This window comes from Bubalus kerabau, chromosome 23 (genome assembly GCF_029407905.1).
Source record: "Bubalus kerabau isolate K-KA32 ecotype Philippines breed swamp buffalo chromosome 23, PCC_UOA_SB_1v2, whole genome shotgun sequence".
NCBI lineage: Eukaryota > Metazoa > Chordata > Mammalia > Artiodactyla > Bovidae > Bubalus > Bubalus kerabau.
In genome coordinates this window covers 16848046-16868439 of record NC_073646.1, presented here as the reverse complement: position 1 = coordinate 16868439, position 20394 = coordinate 16848046, and the positions used below count along the sequence as shown (strand labels likewise).

The window sequence follows — 20394 nt, the reverse complement described above, 5'->3', positions numbered from 1 at the left end:
TTATCCTGGCTACACGTTTCTTGTTATTTAAAACAATGAATAACAAAACCTGCCTTCCTATGCTGACCAGGAATCATATTCATCTCCACATCAGGAGATCCCAAGTAAAGCTAACTTTGGGTACACAGGTGCACCCAGAGATTACCTGGTTATTCTTTGTTACCCCTTGTTTGAATTAGATTTGATAAGTATGGATCAGGAAACAGTTTCAAGAGTGAGAAGTACTTATACTTGATGAGAAAAATGTCATTTTTGCAACACTTGGGGTCATAAAATGACTTTCCCTGCTTGTTGATTGGAAATTCTAGAAAAGCAATGCTAGAAATAACACAATGGGATCATTGAATTAATTAATGTGGATACTGATTGTATAAATTCCGGTTATTGTGGAGTGGGGATTGGATCTCATGTTAATTAATATTGAAGTCCTTTTGGAAGTGACCCCCCTCCCAGATCCTTTGGTTCCTCTACAGCCCATCCCCCTTGAGAGGGGTTTCTTTGGGGCCCCAAACAGAAATCCCCTTATCACAGGCAGTACAGATTGCAGGCTGGTCTTGGACTTGTATTATTTGCATTTCTATGAAGGAAGGGCCTGGTATTATGTAACTGTGTGTGGGTTCTGAGGGCTTCTAATGGGCCTCCCTTTGTACAGTCTCTTAGCAACCAATTGAAGTTTGTAAGCTGAAACAAAGAGACTTGAGTCCAGCACTCCCTGAGCACATTCCTCTGAGTCTGGCCTGCCTCTAGGAGTGCTAGGTTGGGGGATATGCCCCCTGTCTTGTCAGCCAGAGCCTTGCAATCCTCATTCAATCATGGTTCCACCTGGGAAGGAAAAAGATTGCTTAGGGACCAGCTGTGTTCCGTTATCAGAAATTCAACTGAAGCCAGGAAAGTCTTTAGAAGAGTTGACCTGCAGTCATTCATTCTAAAATGCGGTAATACTGCCTGATAGTGTTAAAGAAAAATTCAACCGAGTAAATCCTGAAGGTCTAATTGGCTTTATTGAACAATTCATGAACTGGGCAGCATCCCATCCAGCAAGCAGAAAGGCCCTCTGAGGAGGTGTACAGAATGGAAGGCTTTTATGGGCAGAAGCGGGAAGGGACAAGGAGCGGGCTGATTAACCTCGTCTTTCTCTGGGGGATGGGAAGGGTCTGTGTGGCAGATTACCTCTTTGAAGCTATCCAGAAAGTTCCAAATTGACTGGCTAAGACTACATTCCTGGGAGAGGTTGAAAGAGTAATTAGGTTAGGTATGAAGCCCTGGTTTGGTGATGTGAGCTTAGCACAAGTGATTCCATTTGGGTCTGTTCATTTTTGACAAAAGTCAAGAGTGCTCTTTAGGTTTAGTAGGAATCTGTGCTCTGTCACTAATTAGCTGTATGTCCTTGGACAAATTACATTTTTGGCCTTCAGTGTTTTCATTAGTCACACAAGAACAAAAATTATACCTTCCTCATTGGTTGGCTGAGAACATCAAGGTACATCGTACCTTTCAGTTCAGTTCAGTCACTCAGTCATGTCTGACTCTTTGCGACCCCATGAATTGCAGCACGCTGGGCCCCCCTGTCCATCACCAACTCCCGGAGTTCACTCAGACTCACGTCCATCGAGTCAGTGATGTCATCCAGTCATCTCATCCTCTGTCATCCTCTTCTCCTCCTGCCCCCAATCCCTCCCAGCATCAGAGTCTTTTCCAATGAGTCAACTCTTCACATGAGGTGGCCAAAGTACTGGAGTTTCAGCCTTAGCATCATTCCTTCCAAAGAAATCCCAGGGCTGATCTCCTTCAGAATGGACTGGTTGGATCTCCTTGCAGTCCAAGGGACTCTCAAGAGTCTTCTCCAACACCACAGTTCAAAAGCATCAATTCTTCGGCGCTCAGCTTTCTTCACAGTCCAACTCTCACATCCATACATGACCACTGGAAAAACCATAGCCTTGACTAGATGGACCTTTGTTGGCAAAGTAATGTCTCTGCTTTTCAATATGCTATATAGGTTGGTCATAACTTTTCTTACAAGGAGTAAGCGTCTTTTAATTTCACGGCTGCAGTCACCATCGTACCTTTAACAAATATTTATCCAGGGTTGCGTGCATGTGTGCTAAGTCACTTTAGTCATGTCTGACTCTTCATAATCTCATGGACTGTAGCCCACCAGGCTCCTCTGTCCATGGGATTCTCCAGGCAAGAATCCTGGAGTGGGTTGCCATGTCCTTCTCCAAATCCAGGGTTAGGTTTTTCTATTTGTTAGACACTATGCTTGGTGCTGAAGGCACCAAAGTAAATAAAATAGGCAAAAATCCCTGCCTTCTTGAAGATTACATTCTAGTAGGAGGAGACAGGCAATAAAAATATAAAAGTCATATATATATATATATATATATGACATAAAAATATCATGGAAAATATTGGGAATGTGACAATTGAGCAGACCTGAAATAAAATCCAAGTAAGGGCCTTTATATGGCACACAGAGGTTGTATATTAATTAATTCCTTAGTTTTGTTAGCCACTCATCCATTTGCCTCCCCATTCATTCAGTAATTCAGTGACTGATTCTCAATCATCCATCCATCTATTCACCCTTCAGAAAATGTCAGATGAAGGTTTGTATGCATCATGGATTTAATGCCCATCTTATTATCTGAGCTGAGGTTCATTCAGGAGGAATTAGGGAAGTGAAGGCTTGGGATGATTATTGATCAGAACATGGTATATTGAAGTTTTTCACAAAATGTAGGATAGAAAGAGCCTGCATGGTTTCTTTTTAAGCTAACACTTATTGAGAATATACTTTTTGCTGGGCTCTGTGATAAATGTTTTATATGTGTTATCTTATTTAGCGCTGGGAAGTCAATTTGTAGTTGCTACTTAATTTGTAGATGAGAGAACTGAGGCTTAGAGATCAATAGATGGCCTAAGGTCAGAGAGAGATTGGCAAAGTTAGTACTCAAACTTGGGGATGACTTCAAAATTCACAGGCTTAGCTATTTTACTGCAAGGACTCCTTTACTGATTCTGGGTCCATAAACGAGTCATAAGCTGATCCTCTTTGCCTTCATGTTCTCACTCATCAGATGGAAGATTCCATTCTTCCTCAAATCTCAAGGTTGGATGAAAGGACATATACGTACAGACAGGCACCAGGAATTACCAGCCAGAAAGGGTGCTGTGATTGATTCACTATGCTCCAGTTCCAACGAGACTGAAAGGGCTTCTATTACAAGACCTTTCATTTCTCAAGCCTCTGATGATGGTAAGGCAGCAATCTGCATGCAAGGTGACCTTGAACTGTACCTGCTTTCCAATTCCCACTGGAAGGGCCCTTTACATCTTAGCATGCTACTAAGCCAGAAGAGGTATTTCACTCTGGTTTCCAGTAATTTGTTCTGCAGTGTGAACTTCTGGGTCTTCTTGTCCAATTTCATGAAAATTAGATTAATGAGTGTTAATTGGTGCTGACTTAGCTGGTTTAAAATGGATAGTGTCAAATGGAAGAGGACCATCCTGGTGTGATGGTTGGATCTGGGGCCTTCTGGGAATCAGGGTTCTGCATGATGCCAGTGGCATAGGTTATTGGGGAAATCTCCTCCAGTTACTCTTATGGAAGACAGTGTCACCCCAGAGACCTTTGCAAGGAGGAAGGACACTTATTCCATTAGAACAAGGAGAAGATTTGCTTCAGAGACTGGTAAGCTTGGTCAAGATGTTCATTCATTCATTCATTCATCAAATCTTTTCCAAGCATCTGCTATGTGTCAGGCTCTGTTTAGGACTCTGGAGAACTACTGGTGAATGAAACAAAGCTTCTGTCCTCATGAAGCTTATGTTCTGAGGTCAGTAAACAATAATCAAATGAATACATGACTTAATGTCAAGCAGCATTTCCATCTGATGCTTCTATATTCTCCATTGTTGTTGTTGCTTAGTCATGAAGTTGTGTCCAACTCTTTTGTGAACCCATGGACTGTAGCCTGCCAGGCTCCTCTGTCCATGGAATTTCCTAGGCAATAATATTGGAGTGGATTGCCATTTCCTTCTCCAGGAATTTCCTGACTCAGGGATCAAATCTGTGTCTCCTGCATTGCAGATTCTTTACTGCTGAGCCACCTGGGAAGCCCAAGCCACCTGGGAAGCACCACCCTGCATTCTCTACTAATATGAAAAAAGTTCATCTTTAAAAAAAGAAACAGCATGAGATATAAGTGATAGTGAAAGCTGCTCAATCGTGTCTGACTCTTCGTGATCCCATGGACTATACAATCCATGGAATTCTCCAGGCCAGAATACTGGAGTGGGTAACCATTCCCTTCTCTAGGGGATCTTCCAGACCCATGGATCAAACCCAGGTCTTCCACGTTGCAGGCAGATTCTTTACCAGCTGAGCTAGATATAGGTCACACACTATAGAACTCAACCATTCAGTGGTTTTAGTGTATTCACTCATGTGTAAAAATCCTCACCACAGTCCATTTTAGAACATTTCCATCACCTCAAAAAGAAATGGTAACCTTTAGGTATCACCATCTTCTAACCCAGCCCATACGTCCAGCCCTGGGCAGCAACTAATATATTTCCTGTCTCCCTAGATTTGAATATTCTGGTCAGAAGAAAAAGTCATCTTTTGAGAGTGAGGGGGACATGGAAAGGTCTCTTATTATCTCCACCTCCTAAAGTGAGGCTTCTTGGACCTCTTCCTCTTGGAAAGTTTGCCTTGCAACTTTCTCCAGGATCCAAATTTCCATTGCTTTCATTCTGGGGGATGGTATGGGGTGCTGGCCTGACAGAGGCATGCCTCAGAGATATTGCAGGTTCAGCTCCAAGCTACTGCAATAAAGTGAATATTATAATAAATAAGTCATACAAACTTTTGGTTTCTCAGTGCATAAAAAGTTATGTTTATATTATCATGTAGTCTATTGGAGAAGGCAATGGCACCCCACTCCAGTACTCTTGCCTGGCAAATCCCATGGATGGAGGAGCATGGTAGGCTGCAGTCCATGGGGTTGCTAGGAGTTGGACACGACTGAACGAAATCACTTTCACTTTTCACTTGCATGCGTTGGAGAAGGAAATGGCAACCCACTCCAATGTTCTTGCCTGGAGAACCCCAGGGACAGGGGAGCCTGGTGGGCTGCCATCTATGGGGTCACAGAGTCAGACAAGACTGAAGCGACTTAGCAGCAGAAGCAGCAGTAGTAGTCTATTAAGTGAGCGATAATAGCACTATGCTTAAAAAATAATGTGTATATCCTAATTAAAATATATTTTATTGCTAAAAATGCCTAATATTATCTGAGCCTTCAGTGAGTTGTACTAGTAACATCAAAGATCACTGATCACAGGTTATCATCACAAATATAATAATAATGAAAAATCTTGAAATATCATGAGAATTACCAAGATGTGACACAAAGACATGAAGTGAGCAAATGCTGTTGGAAAAATGATTTGGTAGCCTTATTTGATGGACGGTTGCTTCAAACTTTCAATTTTAAAAATATTCAATATCTGTGAAGTGCAATAAAGTGAAGCAGAATAAAATAAGGTATCAGTTCAGTTCAGTTGCTCAGTCGTGTACGACTCTTTGCAACCCCATGAACTGCAGCATGCCAGGCCTCCCTGTCCATCACCAACTCCTGGAGTTTACCCAAATTCATGTCCATTGAGTCCGTGATGCCATCTAACATCTCATCCTCTGTTGACCCCTTCTCCTCCTGCCTTCAATCTTTCCCAACATCAGGGTCTTTTCAAATGAGTCAGCTCTTTGCATCAGGTGGCCAAAATATTGGAGTTTCAGCTTCAACATCAGTCCTTCCAAAGAACAACCAGGACTGATTTCCTTTAAGATTGCTTCTCGGCCTTTTGGTTAAGATCAAGTGTAGTTAATACCATAAACCTCACTTTTATCCTTATGTCTCTGATTTGAACAACGTGGGGCACTGGTATATACGTGTAAAGTCTCAAAACGGGAGATTTCTTCTTACTACATGAAGGGCTGACATAAGCATAGGGTGATAATGATAATTCCCAACATTTGGGGAAAAGTTTCACAGATTTAATCTAGAGGTTCTCAACCTTGACTGCACATTAGAATCACCAGGGAGCTTTACTGATTACTGATGCATGGGTCCCATCTCCTGATTTAATTGGTCTAGAATGTGGCCTGAGCAGCATTAAAAAACCCTCCCCAGGTAATTCCATTGTGTGGCCATTGTTGAGAGGCACTGAACTAACCTTACGTAAAAGCTTAACTAGTAGGTGAGGCAGATAAGATAATCTGCTTCTCCTTTTCTCTCTCCCACTTTCCATCTCTCTCTCTTTCTCTCTACCTCTGTTTTCTTTTCTTTCTCCCCTTCTTTTCTTTCCTTTCTTCAGGTTGGGAAGATCCCCTAGAAAAGGGAAAGGCTACCCACTCCAGTATTCTGGCCTGGAGAATTCCATGGACTCCATAACCCATGGGGTTGCAAAGAGTCGGACACGACTGAGCGACTTTTGCTTCACTTTTCCTTTCTTTCTTGAAATTAAAAAGCTCTATCACAAAGTCAAGTGACTAGCTCAAAGTCACGCAACCGATAAGCAGGAGGGTCAGAACTCAAACCCATGTTAGCCGCTTGTGCTTTTTCAATTTGCGTCAGTGTTGCCTCCAGATGGCCAGTATTATGCCCATTACAAAGAAAGAAAAGCTGAGTGTGATGGTTGATTCTGTTTCCACTTGACAGGGCCAAAGGGTCTTGGTTACATGATTAAACATTGTTCTGAGTGCATCTTGAATAAGATCAATATTTCAATTGAGTGAATAAAGCACTCACCCTAATGTGGGTGGACCTCATTCAATCAGTTGAAGGTCTGAGTAGAATAAAAAGACAGACCCTCCTGCCCGTATGGGGGAAAGCCTCCTGCCTGAATCCTTTGAGCTGGGATATTGGTCTTTTCCTTTCTTCAGTCCAGTACTGAGACATTAGCTCTTCTCGGGTTTCGAGTCACCAGCCTGTGGACCTGCAGCTGCACCATCGACTCTCCTGCTTCTCAGGCCTTTGGACATGGACTGCAACTTACATTATTAGTTCTCCTGGGTTTTCGGCTGGCTGACTGCTGATCTGCAGACTTAGCCTCTATAATCATGGGAGCCAATTCCTTATAATAATAAATCTTATTTATAATAGTAAATCTTATATTCTAATAATAGCGCCTATTGGAGAACACTGACACTGAGGGACGGAACAATTAGGTTTCTGGGTAAAGATCTGACTTTGAGTTAGGGGGCAGTTAGTGAGGGTTCCATGTCCCTTACACCCCTGATGTTCCTTCCTCTTCTGTTACCAGTCTTTGAAGCTAAGTTTGGGCCAATACCCATATTAGATGAACAAACCCTAGAGTCCTTGATGACAAGCTCAATGTCAGAATCTGTGGATGCAGGCCATGAATAGTCTAGGTCAGAAAATAAAAGTTGGTAGGAAGGACTATACTTTACTGGAACCAAACCAAAAACATCAGTGTTCTTAGTTTGGAATGATTCTTGGTCCTGGAGTTCATCCAAGTTCTCCTTTGGCCCCTTGCATCTTACCTGCCCACCATCCAAGCCCAGCGAAATCAGCAGACGGTCATGATGTGATCTAGGCATGCTGAAAAGATTACCGTGATGGTGAGGGAGATTCCAAAGGTTTTACAAAAAGAAAAAGAAAAAGCATTAGCTAAAGAATGGAGCCAAAGTGCTCAGATACCACTTGGCAGCCAGGAAGTGTGTTAAATCAGAGCAACCAAGAGAGAAAAGTGCTTTGGAGTAATTGTTGTTGAAGCTGCTTCCAGAGCTCATTCCTCTTAGGAGAAAACTGTCTGTCTAGAATCAAGGAGAGTCTTACCTTTAGAGTTTTCTGTAGATGTGGAATGTGAGGAGGGCCTGAAAGACTGGTCTGCAAAGAGGTGGAGGGTCAAGAGATAATAGAGCATTTATGGGAGGGTTGCCTGAAGGCAGTCAGAGGAAGAGAAGGAGGCCTGCACATGCCTGGATGCTGGAGGTTGTGTGGGAAGGTGGCTGATCGGGGATTTGGGGCTTTTGTGAATGGGAGCATCTGATATTAAATTCTAAATCATTTGAAATACTCTCAGGCAATTTCTTACCTGAAAGCTTTGGCAAACTCTTCTGTTTACATAGCCTGGCAGTAGTATTTTGGGGTAGTGATGGCTTGGGGTGTTCATTAGGGGGTGATATAGTACAGAGACAAGAAAATGTATGTCTGGTATTTTTGCTGTAAGCTTTTTAGCCACAAACATTTTTGCTGTATAACTAACTGACCATAAGGCAATTTTGTTGTAAAAGAGAAAATAAGGAAATATAAAAGAAGGGCATTAAAAAGGACATAATGAAACATGAAAAATGAGTAGAAAAATTAAAAAGGCTTTATTGAAATGTATTTGAATCCATTTGAAATGTGTTTAGATTCATGGCAATACTGTGCAAATAACTGATTTTATTTTGCCTCTTATATCTAAGCACTTGTCTTCCAAGTTTTTCATTCATAGAATTTTATACTTTTTTTTGGCTTGTTGATGTGTCTCCTCACTTGGCATCACACTTTTCTATTTTGATAAAATTCTTCATTAACAGAGGCTTCAGCTTCCAAATTCTAGGATGCATATTTGCATCCAAGTTTTGAATCATGTTGAGAAAGCTCTTTGTTCTTGGCAGATTGTCACATGTCCACTGATAGACGTTCCAAAGTTCTATGGAAGGTGTGGATTCAACTCTGCACCTTTAAATCACTGGAGGATTTGCAAAAGACATTATCATTTTCTAGCACAGCCTGTGCCCTGACTTTACATTCTCTCATTCACATGTCCAGTAAGTTTTATCATAGTATTTTCTATCAAGTCCATATACATAATTACGGTCCACTATTTTAAGAGTGCCACATCTACTCATCACTGCACAGACTCTTATGAGGGCTAAGATTGATGGAATGCAAAAATGGAAGTTCTATGTCAATGGAGAAATGAAACCAAAACTGTCAACCACTTAGAACAAAACCGTCAACTGGTTATCTTTCACAGCACGATTGCCTTATGGCCGATTAGGTGTGAGGAAAAATGTTTTGCAGCCAAGATGTTTATGGCAAAGATGCTTACAGAAGAAGTACCTAGAACTGAAATAAAGAATCCACAGAATAGAGAAATGATTTGTCAAATGAACCAATTTAGTGGAATTAGAGCCTAGGTGGTAGCTGAACTTGAGGGTCCCCAAGAATCTCCAAAGAGATGGGGGCAATGCTGTGTTTCCCTTGTTCAGGGCGTTTGAAAAATATCACTTGAATCTTTGAAGTCAAGGTGATACCATCTTACGAGTAGAAGACATCAAGTCTCAAATAGAGAACAATTGTAGTGACAGACAAAATGAAATGCCCCTAAAGAGATTATGGAAGTAGTAGCAGTCCTGATCATTTATTCTTTCATCACACACTGGGACATCATTTTGTGTGTCAAGCCCCTCAATGCATGCTGAAAATATAGACATCATCCCTTGCCCTCAAGGAGCTTTACCTTTTGGTTGTGAAGGCAAGAGGAGCTGACATTTTTTAAGCTCCTCCTATGCGTAAACAGTGGGCTTTGTATTTCACATGCACTGTCTTTCTAAAATTCTCCCAACAGCTTTATGAGTAAGTATCTATTATCCCCATATAGATAGGTAAACTGAAGCTCAGAGATGTTAGGGACCTTGACCCAAATCTGACTCAACTAATCCATAATGAAATCTGTGTTTGGACACAGGATTATCTGACTCCAAATTGGGAGGAAGGGTCTTTATTTTGGTCAGGGGCACGGGAAAATTGGTAGGCATTCAGGCTCGACAGTGTGATTTGAAAAGTACTCCCCATATTTGTCCTGAGTCCTACCCAGTCTGCCATAACGCCCATCAGTCTATCTGCTTTCAGTGCTTTTCACTGGGTGAACCATTGCTGTCCACCTCATCCCCATTTTTAGAATATTGACACCAATTCAGCAAGGCTCCATCACCTCATTATGGATGAGTTTGCTAGCATAGGGGATCTGGGTGCCTGCTGCAGGGGCAGAGGAGAGACTGGGATCCCAGCAGGTCGATGTTACACAAACTTGGAGAAGATGTTCTTCTTTGCAGGCACACAGACTCTGCTTTTTGATACAAGTAAGAATCATCCACCATAATTAGCAAAGGGCAGTTACTTGGGTCTTTTAAATGAGTCCTGTGCCCAGACTACAAGGAGAAAAGGAGAGATTCATCATGTTGTCTCATGACTAATTAAGTGAGGATGAAATCTGAACCATCTATGTGATATCTATTTAAAATGATTTGTTCATTTTAAATGAATCCTTTAAATGAATCCCAGAATCCTTCTCCTTGGGGAGATAGCTAGGAGCTGGGTGGAGACAATTTGGGCATTTGAAGAGCAGGAATGAACTGGACTGGCAAGCTGAGAATCCACCTGAGCCTGGAGTTTCTGTGGCCAGTGGATGGACATCTGATGTTTTTGTCTGTTCAGCACACCCTTGGGGAAAATGCTCCTCTTCCATTCTGACCATGTGATTGGGATGGGGCTGCCAATCACGGTTTCTTGCCCAATCACCTGGCCGCAGGGGTAGATACATGATCCAGACTCAGCCAATGATAGTGCCTTGTTTGCCTGGCCCCAGTGATTTGTTGGAACCACTTCCTTTGGCAATGAGAACAAAGGACATAGATTTTTTCTGCTGTGCTGCTTGAAGGCTAAGGAGTGACTTCTAAGGCCTCCTGTCTCTATCACATGGTGTGGCTGTCTGTAGAGGGGAATAGAATCAAACTGGGAGCACCAGAAATGGAGCAAAAGTGGACAAAGAGTGTCAAGGTTCTAGTTCCCAGTCTTGAGTCTCCTGGAGAATCTCTCATCCTTGCCCTTTGCATTTTAACTGTTTCCTTCTGCAATTTCAGGAGCCAATAGTTTCCTCATCTGATTAACCTTGAGTTAGGCTACTGTTGGTTCCAAGTGAAAGAACTCTAACACAGATAGGAACATCAAAAATCATATTTAGAGAGCATTTTCTTGTAAGAAGCTGGGCAGCAGGCGGTTTCCCAGCAGACCAAATCAACTAAATATGGAGGCACAGGCTCAAGAGTCTCCAACACTTGACCTACCTCCTTTGGGTACCAATTCTAAGTTTCCACTCTTTCGATTCCATCTTAGGTAAGGGGTAAATGATTCTGTCTGGTCTCATTCTCAAAGACTCAGCCTAGAACACAACTCTCAGCACCTGGCAGCCAGGCCTCCGGTCAGTTTTACCAAAGGCCCAGCTGCTTCCGTGAGAGGTGAGAGTTTTGAGACCTGTTGGCTACATACCCCCTTGGAGCCACCAAAGGGACTGATGGAGTGGGAGAGAGGGAGACACTGAAAAGGCTATTTCTGCTCCCACTTCAACTGGAGCAGCCCTCCAAGCACCCAGTTACTTTTACTTTATTCTAGTGTTTTAAACTGAAATATTGAGTTGATGTATGTTAGTTTCAGGTGTACTACAGAGTGATTTGACATTTGCATACATTATGAAGTGACCACCATGCTAATTCTACTAACCATGTGTCCCCATCAAAAGTGGATACATTACTGACTGCATTTCTTATGATCCAGGGCTTCCCTGGTGACTGAGACGGTAAAGAATCTGCCTGCAATGTGGGAGACCTGGCTTTGATCCTTGGGTCAGAAAGATCGCCTGGAGAAGGGAATGGCTACCCACTCCAGTATTCTTGCCTGGAAAATTCCATGGATAGAGGAGCCTGGCGGGCTGTAGTCCATGGGATCACAGAGTCAGACACGACTGAGCAACCACTTTCACTTTCTTATGCTGTCTATTACACCCTGTGACTTATTTACTATATAACTGGAGGGTTATATCTCTTAGTCCCCTCCACCTATTTCACCCACCCCCTACCCTCTTCCTTCTGGCAACCAGTGTTCTCCTCTGCCAGCCCCAGTGTTCCCCCTTTTTTGGGGCACGTGGCACACAGGATTCTTGTTCCTGACCAGGGATGGAAGCTGCATCCCCTGCAGTGGAAGCATGGAGTCCTAACTGCTGGACCCCAAGTCTTTGTATATAATGGATTTAATGCACAATTTTGGGGGGAAATGTAGTCTAGCTGTGTAGAGAAGAGGAAAGGAAAACAGGTTTGCTACACAGCCGGCCAGTTGGCTAGAGAAAACATTTGGCCCTTTAGATGGCAGTCTTCCTCACTGTCATCTACGTTGAGAGATGACAGCAGGCTTGGTCAGGGAGTGTGTGCACACATCAGGATTTCCCAGGAGAGGTGGTCTCAGCATGAGGACAGTGCAGAGGAGCGGGGAGAACACAGCATGGCATGGAGATGCAAGATATCATTGAAAAGTCACACACCTACTGTTCCATAAAGACAGTATTTTTTTTTTAATTTTAAAATTCTGCATCTGAAAACACAGTATGACAGAAAGCATCTATATACACCTGCAGTGTTTTTGGTATGATACAGGATTCAATACATCCACTGTTTTCTGCAAAAGATTTTGCTTTGTCAGACAGAAACAAACTCCCCTAGACAAAAAAATACAGCTAAGGCACAATTTTGTTGTTATTTTTCTGCTAAATGAAAAGACAGAAAAGGTGCAAAAATGGGTGGGTAGTGCAATTGTTTCCGAGAATCACATTCTACCGTGAGGAAAAGCATTCAGATGATTGGAATTTGATTACTGGTCAATTTCAGATAGTTCAATATCTCTTAAAATACTCCTTTAAATAAATAGCAAAATATCTACATCTTTCAGTGTGTGCCATTTGAATTCTCTCTTTTTTTAAAACTTTATTTACAGAGTCTCTCTTTTTTTAAAATCAATACATTACAAAATATTTCTGTACAGTTTTATGCATATTATGATCTATAACAAAATAGTTATTTTTAAAAACTATATCACCACATGTCTTTGAAAAACAATGAAAGGGACGGTAATAACTTATTGTGAGGCCTCTTAAAAAATACCCAAATGCTATTGACAATATAGTAATACCAAAAAAAGAGACAAAGGACGACAAAGACGATTGAGCTCAATTCCAGTGAATTTCCTATGAAAACCCTGGGGTTGTCTTTGGCCTCCATCAGCCCTGGAGCAATGGCAGGGAAAAGGAGGGACTCTGAAAGTAGGGAGAGTGTGATCCCTTTGAGAACATGACCATCCACTGGGAATATTAAATTCTATCACTTTCCAGGCAGGAAGGACGAAGAGATAAATTGAGAAACTCTGCTGATTTACCCTTGAATGAAGTACATAAAGTCACCAAGTCTTCGGGGGAGGGGGAGGATTGGAAAGCCCATGTTGGCATCCTGCCGGTAATTAAACCAGCCTATTGACAGCGGCGTTATGCTCCAAGAGAGTGCTTCGGGAGTCGGCTGAGGTTTAGACGAGCACCCAAGCCTTCATTTTACCCATAGGAAAAATAGAAGGATATTTTTCTTCAAGACGACACATAGAAGCCATTTCTACCACATCTGCAAGCTACAGATTGGCAGCCCCTGGCTTAGGAGGTTGCTCCAAAAGCTTCAAGATGCTCTTTTCTCTTGGATGTTGGTAGAAATGGGAGAGAGAGGGTGGTCAGCTTTCCAAAAATAATTTTAAGGCCACATTTAAAAACGGAGAAACCTAAGGCTTTTGAGGGGGGGAGGTGGCGTGGAGAAAGGAGAGAAGGGAGGCAAATGAGGAATGGAGAGGATGGAGTTAGGAACAGAAGTGGCAAGACGCAGAACCTGCTTTCCCATAGGGCCTGTAGGCAGAGGGGGATGGAGCATTCCCAGCCAAGGGGAAGGGGAGGAGAGAGGGCTTCCATCTCCCTGCCTGGGGCTTGGCAAGGACAGAACCAACGACAACATGAGGGGTAGACACAGGTGGCATGCGGAAGCCCTCCTCAGTCTTAAGAGGGGTCAGTACAGTATCTTGTTTGCCAGGTTAAAAAATAATAATAATACTTCTGAGAGAGAGACACAGACAGAGAGAGGGAGAGAGACAGAGAGAGAATTTGCATAGATTATACATTCAGCTCCAGCAGATTTTGGACACCTTTATTCCTCTCCCTCCTCCCCCAAGGTAAACTTCTCAGCAGACACATGAGGTAGCGCCTGTGGTTGACCCATGGGCAAAGTAAGGTAGGTGAGGCGAAAAGCAGAGAGGACCTCCAGTGAGCATGGCTTCCAAAGATGCTTCTGGACACATGGCAAGGTGGCCGCTCCAACCCAGGATCTGGAGCGAGCCGGGCTATTTGACACGCCAAACTCTCCCCATGAACAATCTCCTGGACATCTCCACCTGGTGTGATGGAATTCTGGAAGGTGGGGACTTGGCCAGTGTGGACCTCCTTGATGTCCAAGGGGCAGCTTTCGAGGTCAGCAAATCCTGTTTCATCTCCCCTTCAGTATAAACTGTCTTGAGATCAGGAGAGCTGAACAAGCCAGTTCTCATGGGACACTTCTCTGAGGGACCATTTCTTCGGGATGGGAATGACTAGTGAGAGGCCCTCATTCCCTTCAGAGTTCCACATAAGCTGTTATTTTTGCCCCTTCCCAATGCTGGCTTTTCCCCCTCCACCAGGACACCACCTAACCTCCTTTTAAACACCTCTCCATAGAGTGGGCAGTGCACAGGCTGAACTTGGACCGAACCCTTTGCCTACACTCTGGTAAAAACAAAACTTGCCAATGTTTGAAAATCAGATTTCCTATCAAAATATGGATTTTTGGCTTATCTTACCAAATTAGACGATCCTGCTGCACCGTGCCTGTATTCTCACTCGCAACTTCAGACTGGAGCTGAGACGCAGCCGTATTTTTTGTCTGTGTCAGGCGCCCACTTGCTGACCACAGTCCCCGCCATTCCCTCTTGTCTGACACCAGCCACTTCATTCGTCTGTGCTAGTGTCCTGGACTGCATAGCCGCGGGCAACCCCTGCCAGAGGGTGTGGCTTTGACCTGGCAGGCCTTTGCCAACAGCTGTTTCTAGTATATCCCCCTTGGGTGCTGCAGAGGGAGCTTGGGTCCTGCAGCCCCAGTGAACTGGACTATGAAAGGGGTCTTTGCTCAGGCCCCCACACCCAGCTGCTACCGCTCTCCTCTCTTCGGGACCCTCTTGGCAAAGAGATCAAGGTTCCAGCCAGGGTTCTCCTTGCACCTGCAAACTGGAGGACCAGAAGGAAGCACAGTCCCCCCAATCCTGGCCTGTGCCCAAAGCAGCTGTCATCTCCTTTTTTCGGGGAATTGACTGAAACCTCAGCTCCACTGGCATTTTGAAAGTTCAACAATGGCAAATGAAGGCAGAGTGACTCCTGGTCAGATCAGAAGGGCCTTTTTCCTAAGGGAGGAGCGCACACACTTAGAATGTGAGGAGCCTAGCAACCGCTCTGCCCTCCTTGGAGACAGACTGTTTTGCGCTGGGCCTGGGAAGCAGGGATCAGAGTTGTCTGCCTCCTGGGTGTGGCTTCTGCCTGACCATAACAGGGGTGAGTGGGAAACTGGACAAAGTATCACAGTTTATTGGATGCATCTTTCTCCCCTAAACCCACATCCCACCTCTCAAGCCCCCTAAAGTCCAGGGACCCAGTCAGAGACTCAGTCACACTCTTCTAAATTCTAAAACAATTTCCAGGGGACCACATTCTCGGGTTTTGAAACCCTCAGGCAGCCGCAGCTCAAGGCTGCCTGACCAATGGCCTTGAACTAATAAATCATTCTCAGGTAGACAATAAAAATGAGTTAAACTATCTCCCCTGGGAAAACATCACCTTGGCTCAAATCATCCTGGGCTTTGCTTGAAACTCTCTCTTTTCCCCTTGAAGCAAAATGTAACATCTTCAAAGTGATTCTCTGGTTCAAGAACAGAAGATGTTGAGGAACATCCTGTGTGACTGCTCAGCTTCCCAATTTCCTGGTAGTCAGCGGGGAGTGAGGGGACAGGAGGGGACCATCCCCAGAGTAATAAACCAGCTCTGCTGTTTCTCCACATCTTCCCAATAGAACAGGAGTCAGGAATGTCAGGGTGCAGGAGGGGCCTCGTTGAGGAGTCTGCAGGCTCATGCTGCATGCAGGGATGTACCAGGGCAGGGCTCCCATAGCCACCATAAGTGACATACAGAATCCTAGAGGCCTGGCCAAGAGGAGCAAGGCTGGCTTCCTGGGCAGCTTCCACAGGCTCAAAGAGTCCTTGGACAGAAGTAGAGGCTGAGGGCAGAGAGAGGATATGCCATGGGCCTCTGGGCTCCCAGTGAGCTTGTAGAATCACATGGCAATCATGTGGGCTTTCTGAGAAAGCCATGCCAGGCCCCTGCCCTTGGGTTCTCCTGGCTTGTCTGGCCACCCCCACCACCCTTTTCCTAAAATAGATCTCTTCTGTTCCTGGGCATGCAAGGAGCTTGCTTTCCCTCTGTCCTCTGGTCACAGGGAGGCCCATGGTTAAACTGGCTGTGGGAGGATGGTGATGGAGACGCATGGATGGCCCAAGCTCTGCAGCTGGATGGTCTACCTCCACAAGTGGCAGGCCTGTTGCATCCCTGTGCTGGGGGCTGGTGGCGGGGATGGCTCAGGAATTCCAACACCCCCAGAGCTGGAGGGCTAACTGGGTGGTCCTCCACCCTGTGTGAAGAAAAGTGAGGGACCGATGTTCCCAAGGGCACCCCACTTTCAGCCCATGGACATTGCTGGTTGAAACATTTCCCTCATGGTGTCCAACTCCCTTGCTTTCCACTGAGGACATGGAGGATGGAAGGCAGACACAGAGAGGCAGACATAGGTAGATAGATAGATGGATACATAGAGAAAGCAGGAGGGAGGCAGACAGGAGGGGCTGGGGGAACTAGAAGGGCAGGAGGAGGGGGCCTTTTGTGAATAAAGGCAGCTTCAGTTAGTAAGATAACATAATTGACAAGCTGCAAAAACAGCACCTACTAATTAGTCATTGACTAAAACATATAAATAATAAATATCTAAAGTGTCCCTTCTCTGTATCCTCCATGGCCCACAGGACATCCTGCCTTGCAGGGGTGGGGTGGGGCGAGTAGGGGGCAACAGCTGACAGTTCACTGGGAGCAATCGGCAGTACCTTCAAAGCCACACTGGAGAGAAACCCAACGAGGACCGGCTCTCCTGGGAAAGGACAGTGCACCCAGGGCTGGGACTTTTCCGAGGGAACCTTTAGGGGCGGGATCAGTGGAGGAGGGGGTTCTCAGGGAGGGATCGCTGGATGAGCGGGGCGACCCTCCAATGGGCACATGGCAAGGAAACCCTTTGGGTTTCTAGTAACTCAAGCAATTTGAATAATCCTACTCTTTAGGTTTTAAACAACCAGATACTCAGAGCTTCCCACTTTCACACTGCATGTCAGGCGGGGCTGGGTGGCACCTCAGACAAGAAAGGCCATGAATTTAAAAACCGAATCTGAAATGCTTTTTCCTCGCTGTGTAAAGTCTGTTCCATGTGGTTCGGTTGCTCCCAGCAGCACCAAAGACACATTTCACAAAGTTCCGAGCGCCCGACTTCAGAACGAAGGGCTCAGGCAGGTGAGGGGTATTGCTGTGCTGACCAGCTCAGGAGTTTTGCTCCCAGAGATCTCTATGAGGTTCATGGCCATGGTCCCCCAAAGTTCCCACTGTCAAAGACCAGAGGGGTCATGGTCTTGGTCTCCTGGCCCATGAATGGCTGGGGGGCTTGATGCTAGCCTCAGACTCATGAGCATCACCCCGTTTCTGCCTCAAGAGTGGGTGGCCTGGAGCCCAGGATGTCTGGCAGTGACACTTTGGTTGGACTTTGGCCAAGTCACGTCACAAGGCTCTCCTGCTCATCTAGTTACCAAGGAGGATGGCTGAACCCAAGAAGGGTTGGTGGGAGGCTCAAAGCCGCCCCCTCAACCCCCGCCAAGACTACTACCTCCCTGGGAATGAGCCCACGGATGTGACTTTCATGTTCTGTCACTTCAAGGCTGGCACAAGGGTTTCCTGGCCCAGAGGAGCAGGAAGATGAGCTGAAGGGCATGGCTGGAGATCAAACCCACCCTCTGGGCATTGCTTTCCAAACTAGCTTCTGCAGAGCCCTTGGGTTCTGAAGAGGTACCTTAGGAGATGCCCTTGGCAAAGGGACTGCCCAGTGGGCTGAACTTTGACATAGAACCTCACACTCTTAGCTTCCACCCAAGCAGCCTGGATTTCATCCGTAGCTTGAACCTCCACCTACGACTCGGTAAAACAAATTCTTTGCTGCTCAAAAGAAAAGTTTGGGAATCACTTGTCTGGGTGGGGGGGGATTCATGTCATTGAGGGGGAAGACAAGGAACCTGTAGGACTCGAGGATCAACCAGAAGAGGTAAGACCACCATGGTGCTGGGACCAAGCCATTGCTGTCCTCAGTAGCCAGCCTGCAGGGTACATGTGGTTGGCAGAACCTGCTTTGGTGTCCAAACCTTCCTTCTTCAACATCCTATGGCCAGGAGAGCCCCTCTCACAAAAGGCAGCCCCAGGGGTGGGAGGTCAGGGTCTGGGTCCCACTGGCCATCTGGCTGCTTTCCCTTTGAGATCCGCTGGGGTCCCCACGTGCCCAGTGCTACCTGAGCCGGCCGTCAGGTTTGACTGCCCCCAGCTCCGACTTGGGGTCGGGGCTGAAGGAGCTCCAGGCTGTCTGGCTGCAGGTCTGCATGACTGGGCAGGCGCTGGGGCCTGTGGCACAGATGTCCATGGCAGTCCACATCCCGCCCACCAGCGAGTCCAGCCAGCGCTCCAGCGTGGCGCCGGTGGAGGCCGCATTCCTCCGAGCCTGCTCCACCTGGGCAGGGTTGATGGGCAGGCTGAGGACGGGGTTCAGGCTCTGGAAGCTCTGCTCCATGTAGGCGCTGCGGAGGGGCCCGTTGTGCAGCCTCAACGCGTCCTCTGAAAGCCAAAGGGAACAATGACATCAGTAGACTAGCCACGGACCAGTCACCTACTACTGTGTGCCTGGCACCATGCTGGGCACTGCATAGCACTGTCCAGTTCATGGGACAATCTCATGAGGAAATCCTTTTAGAAATCCCATTGTATAGGCAAAGAAATTGAACCCACGAGGATATTTCCTTCAAGAGGTGTGAACCCACTTTGTGTAGAGCATGGTCCATTCATTTATCCATTCAGCATGTATTTATGGAGCCCCTACTATAGTCCCTGGTGGCTCAGATGGTAAAGTGCCTGCCTGCAATGCAGGAGGCCCGGGTTCAATTCCTGGGTCAGGATGATCCCCAGGAGAAGGAAATGGCAAACTCCAGTACTTATGCCTGGAAAATCCCATGGGAGGAGGAACCTGGTAGGCTACAGTCCATGGGGTCACAAAGAGTCAGACACAACTGAGCAATTTTGCTTTCTTTCTACTATAGTCCAGACAGTAATTCATTCAACACATATTTATTAAACATCTGCTATCTGCAAGGCATTCATTTATTCATTTATTTGATGCAGATATATTAAGTGCCAGGCTCTATTCTGTGGTAGAGCAAACCAGACAATGAAGGAAGAATGATGTCGATAAAGAAACAAACAAATAAATAAGGTCATTCCCCAAACTGATAAGTGTCATGAAAGGAATTAATGGGGTGTGTGGAGTCAGAGCAGGGGCTTGATAAACTAAGGCCCCTGGGCCAAATTTGGCCACCACCTGTTGTTGCAAATAAATTTTACTGGAACATGGCTATGCCCATTTGGAAACATATTGTCTATGGCTGTTACCACAGCACAGCTGAGTAGTTGTGATAGAAATTGTACACGGCCCACAAAGCTGAAAAATTTACTATCTAGCCCTTTACAGTAAAAACTTGCTGATTCCTGGGTTAGAGAGTGACCAAGTGTTTATTTTAGATGGGATGGGCAGTGAAGACTTCTCCGAGGTGGTGACATCTGATCTGAGTGCTGATTCACATGAAGGAAGAAGCTATACACAGATCCTGGAGAAGAGAACTCTAGGTTTTGGGAACAGAAAGTATTCAGCCTCACGGAGCACCTTTCCCCAAATCATACAGGTAATGAGAGTTGGAGCCAGGGCTTGAACCAGGGTCTGTGGATTTCAAAGCCTGGACAGGAGTCCTACACTTGGCTGCTGAATGCCCACCGTGAGCTTTCTATAAGACAGGGATTTCTCCTTTGGTCCAAGGTGTAGTGCATGAATAGACCACAGCAGGGAGTCCTGGGGAGCCCAAAACTTGGACCAGAGTTGGGTAGATGGGAGGTCCAACTGGCTTCTGAAACAGCTCTGCCTTGCTGAGCACCAGGGTCTCAGGCCAGAGCACAGGGACCACAGTAAGGCTGCCTGGTTTGAATCCCCACATCTCACACGCTAGGCATCTGACTTCTTCCTCATCAGCAAAAATGGGT

The 20394-nt window shown here is 45.5% G+C and overlaps 1 protein-coding gene across 1 annotated transcript in view; it reads right to left on the bottom strand.

Annotated features, from left to right (window-relative positions):
* Positions 1 to 12413: 12413 nt before the first annotated feature.
* XYLT1 (xylosyltransferase 1) overlaps positions 12414 to 20394 on the bottom strand; it is a 346464-nt gene continuing 338483 nt past the window's right edge. The window contains exon 12 of the mRNA XM_055561345.1: positions 12414 to 18924. Coding sequence (XP_055417320.1) covers positions 18602 to 18924 — 323 coding nt within the window. The 3' untranslated portion in view covers positions 12414 to 18601. The remainder of the gene's footprint in view (positions 18925 to 20394) is intronic.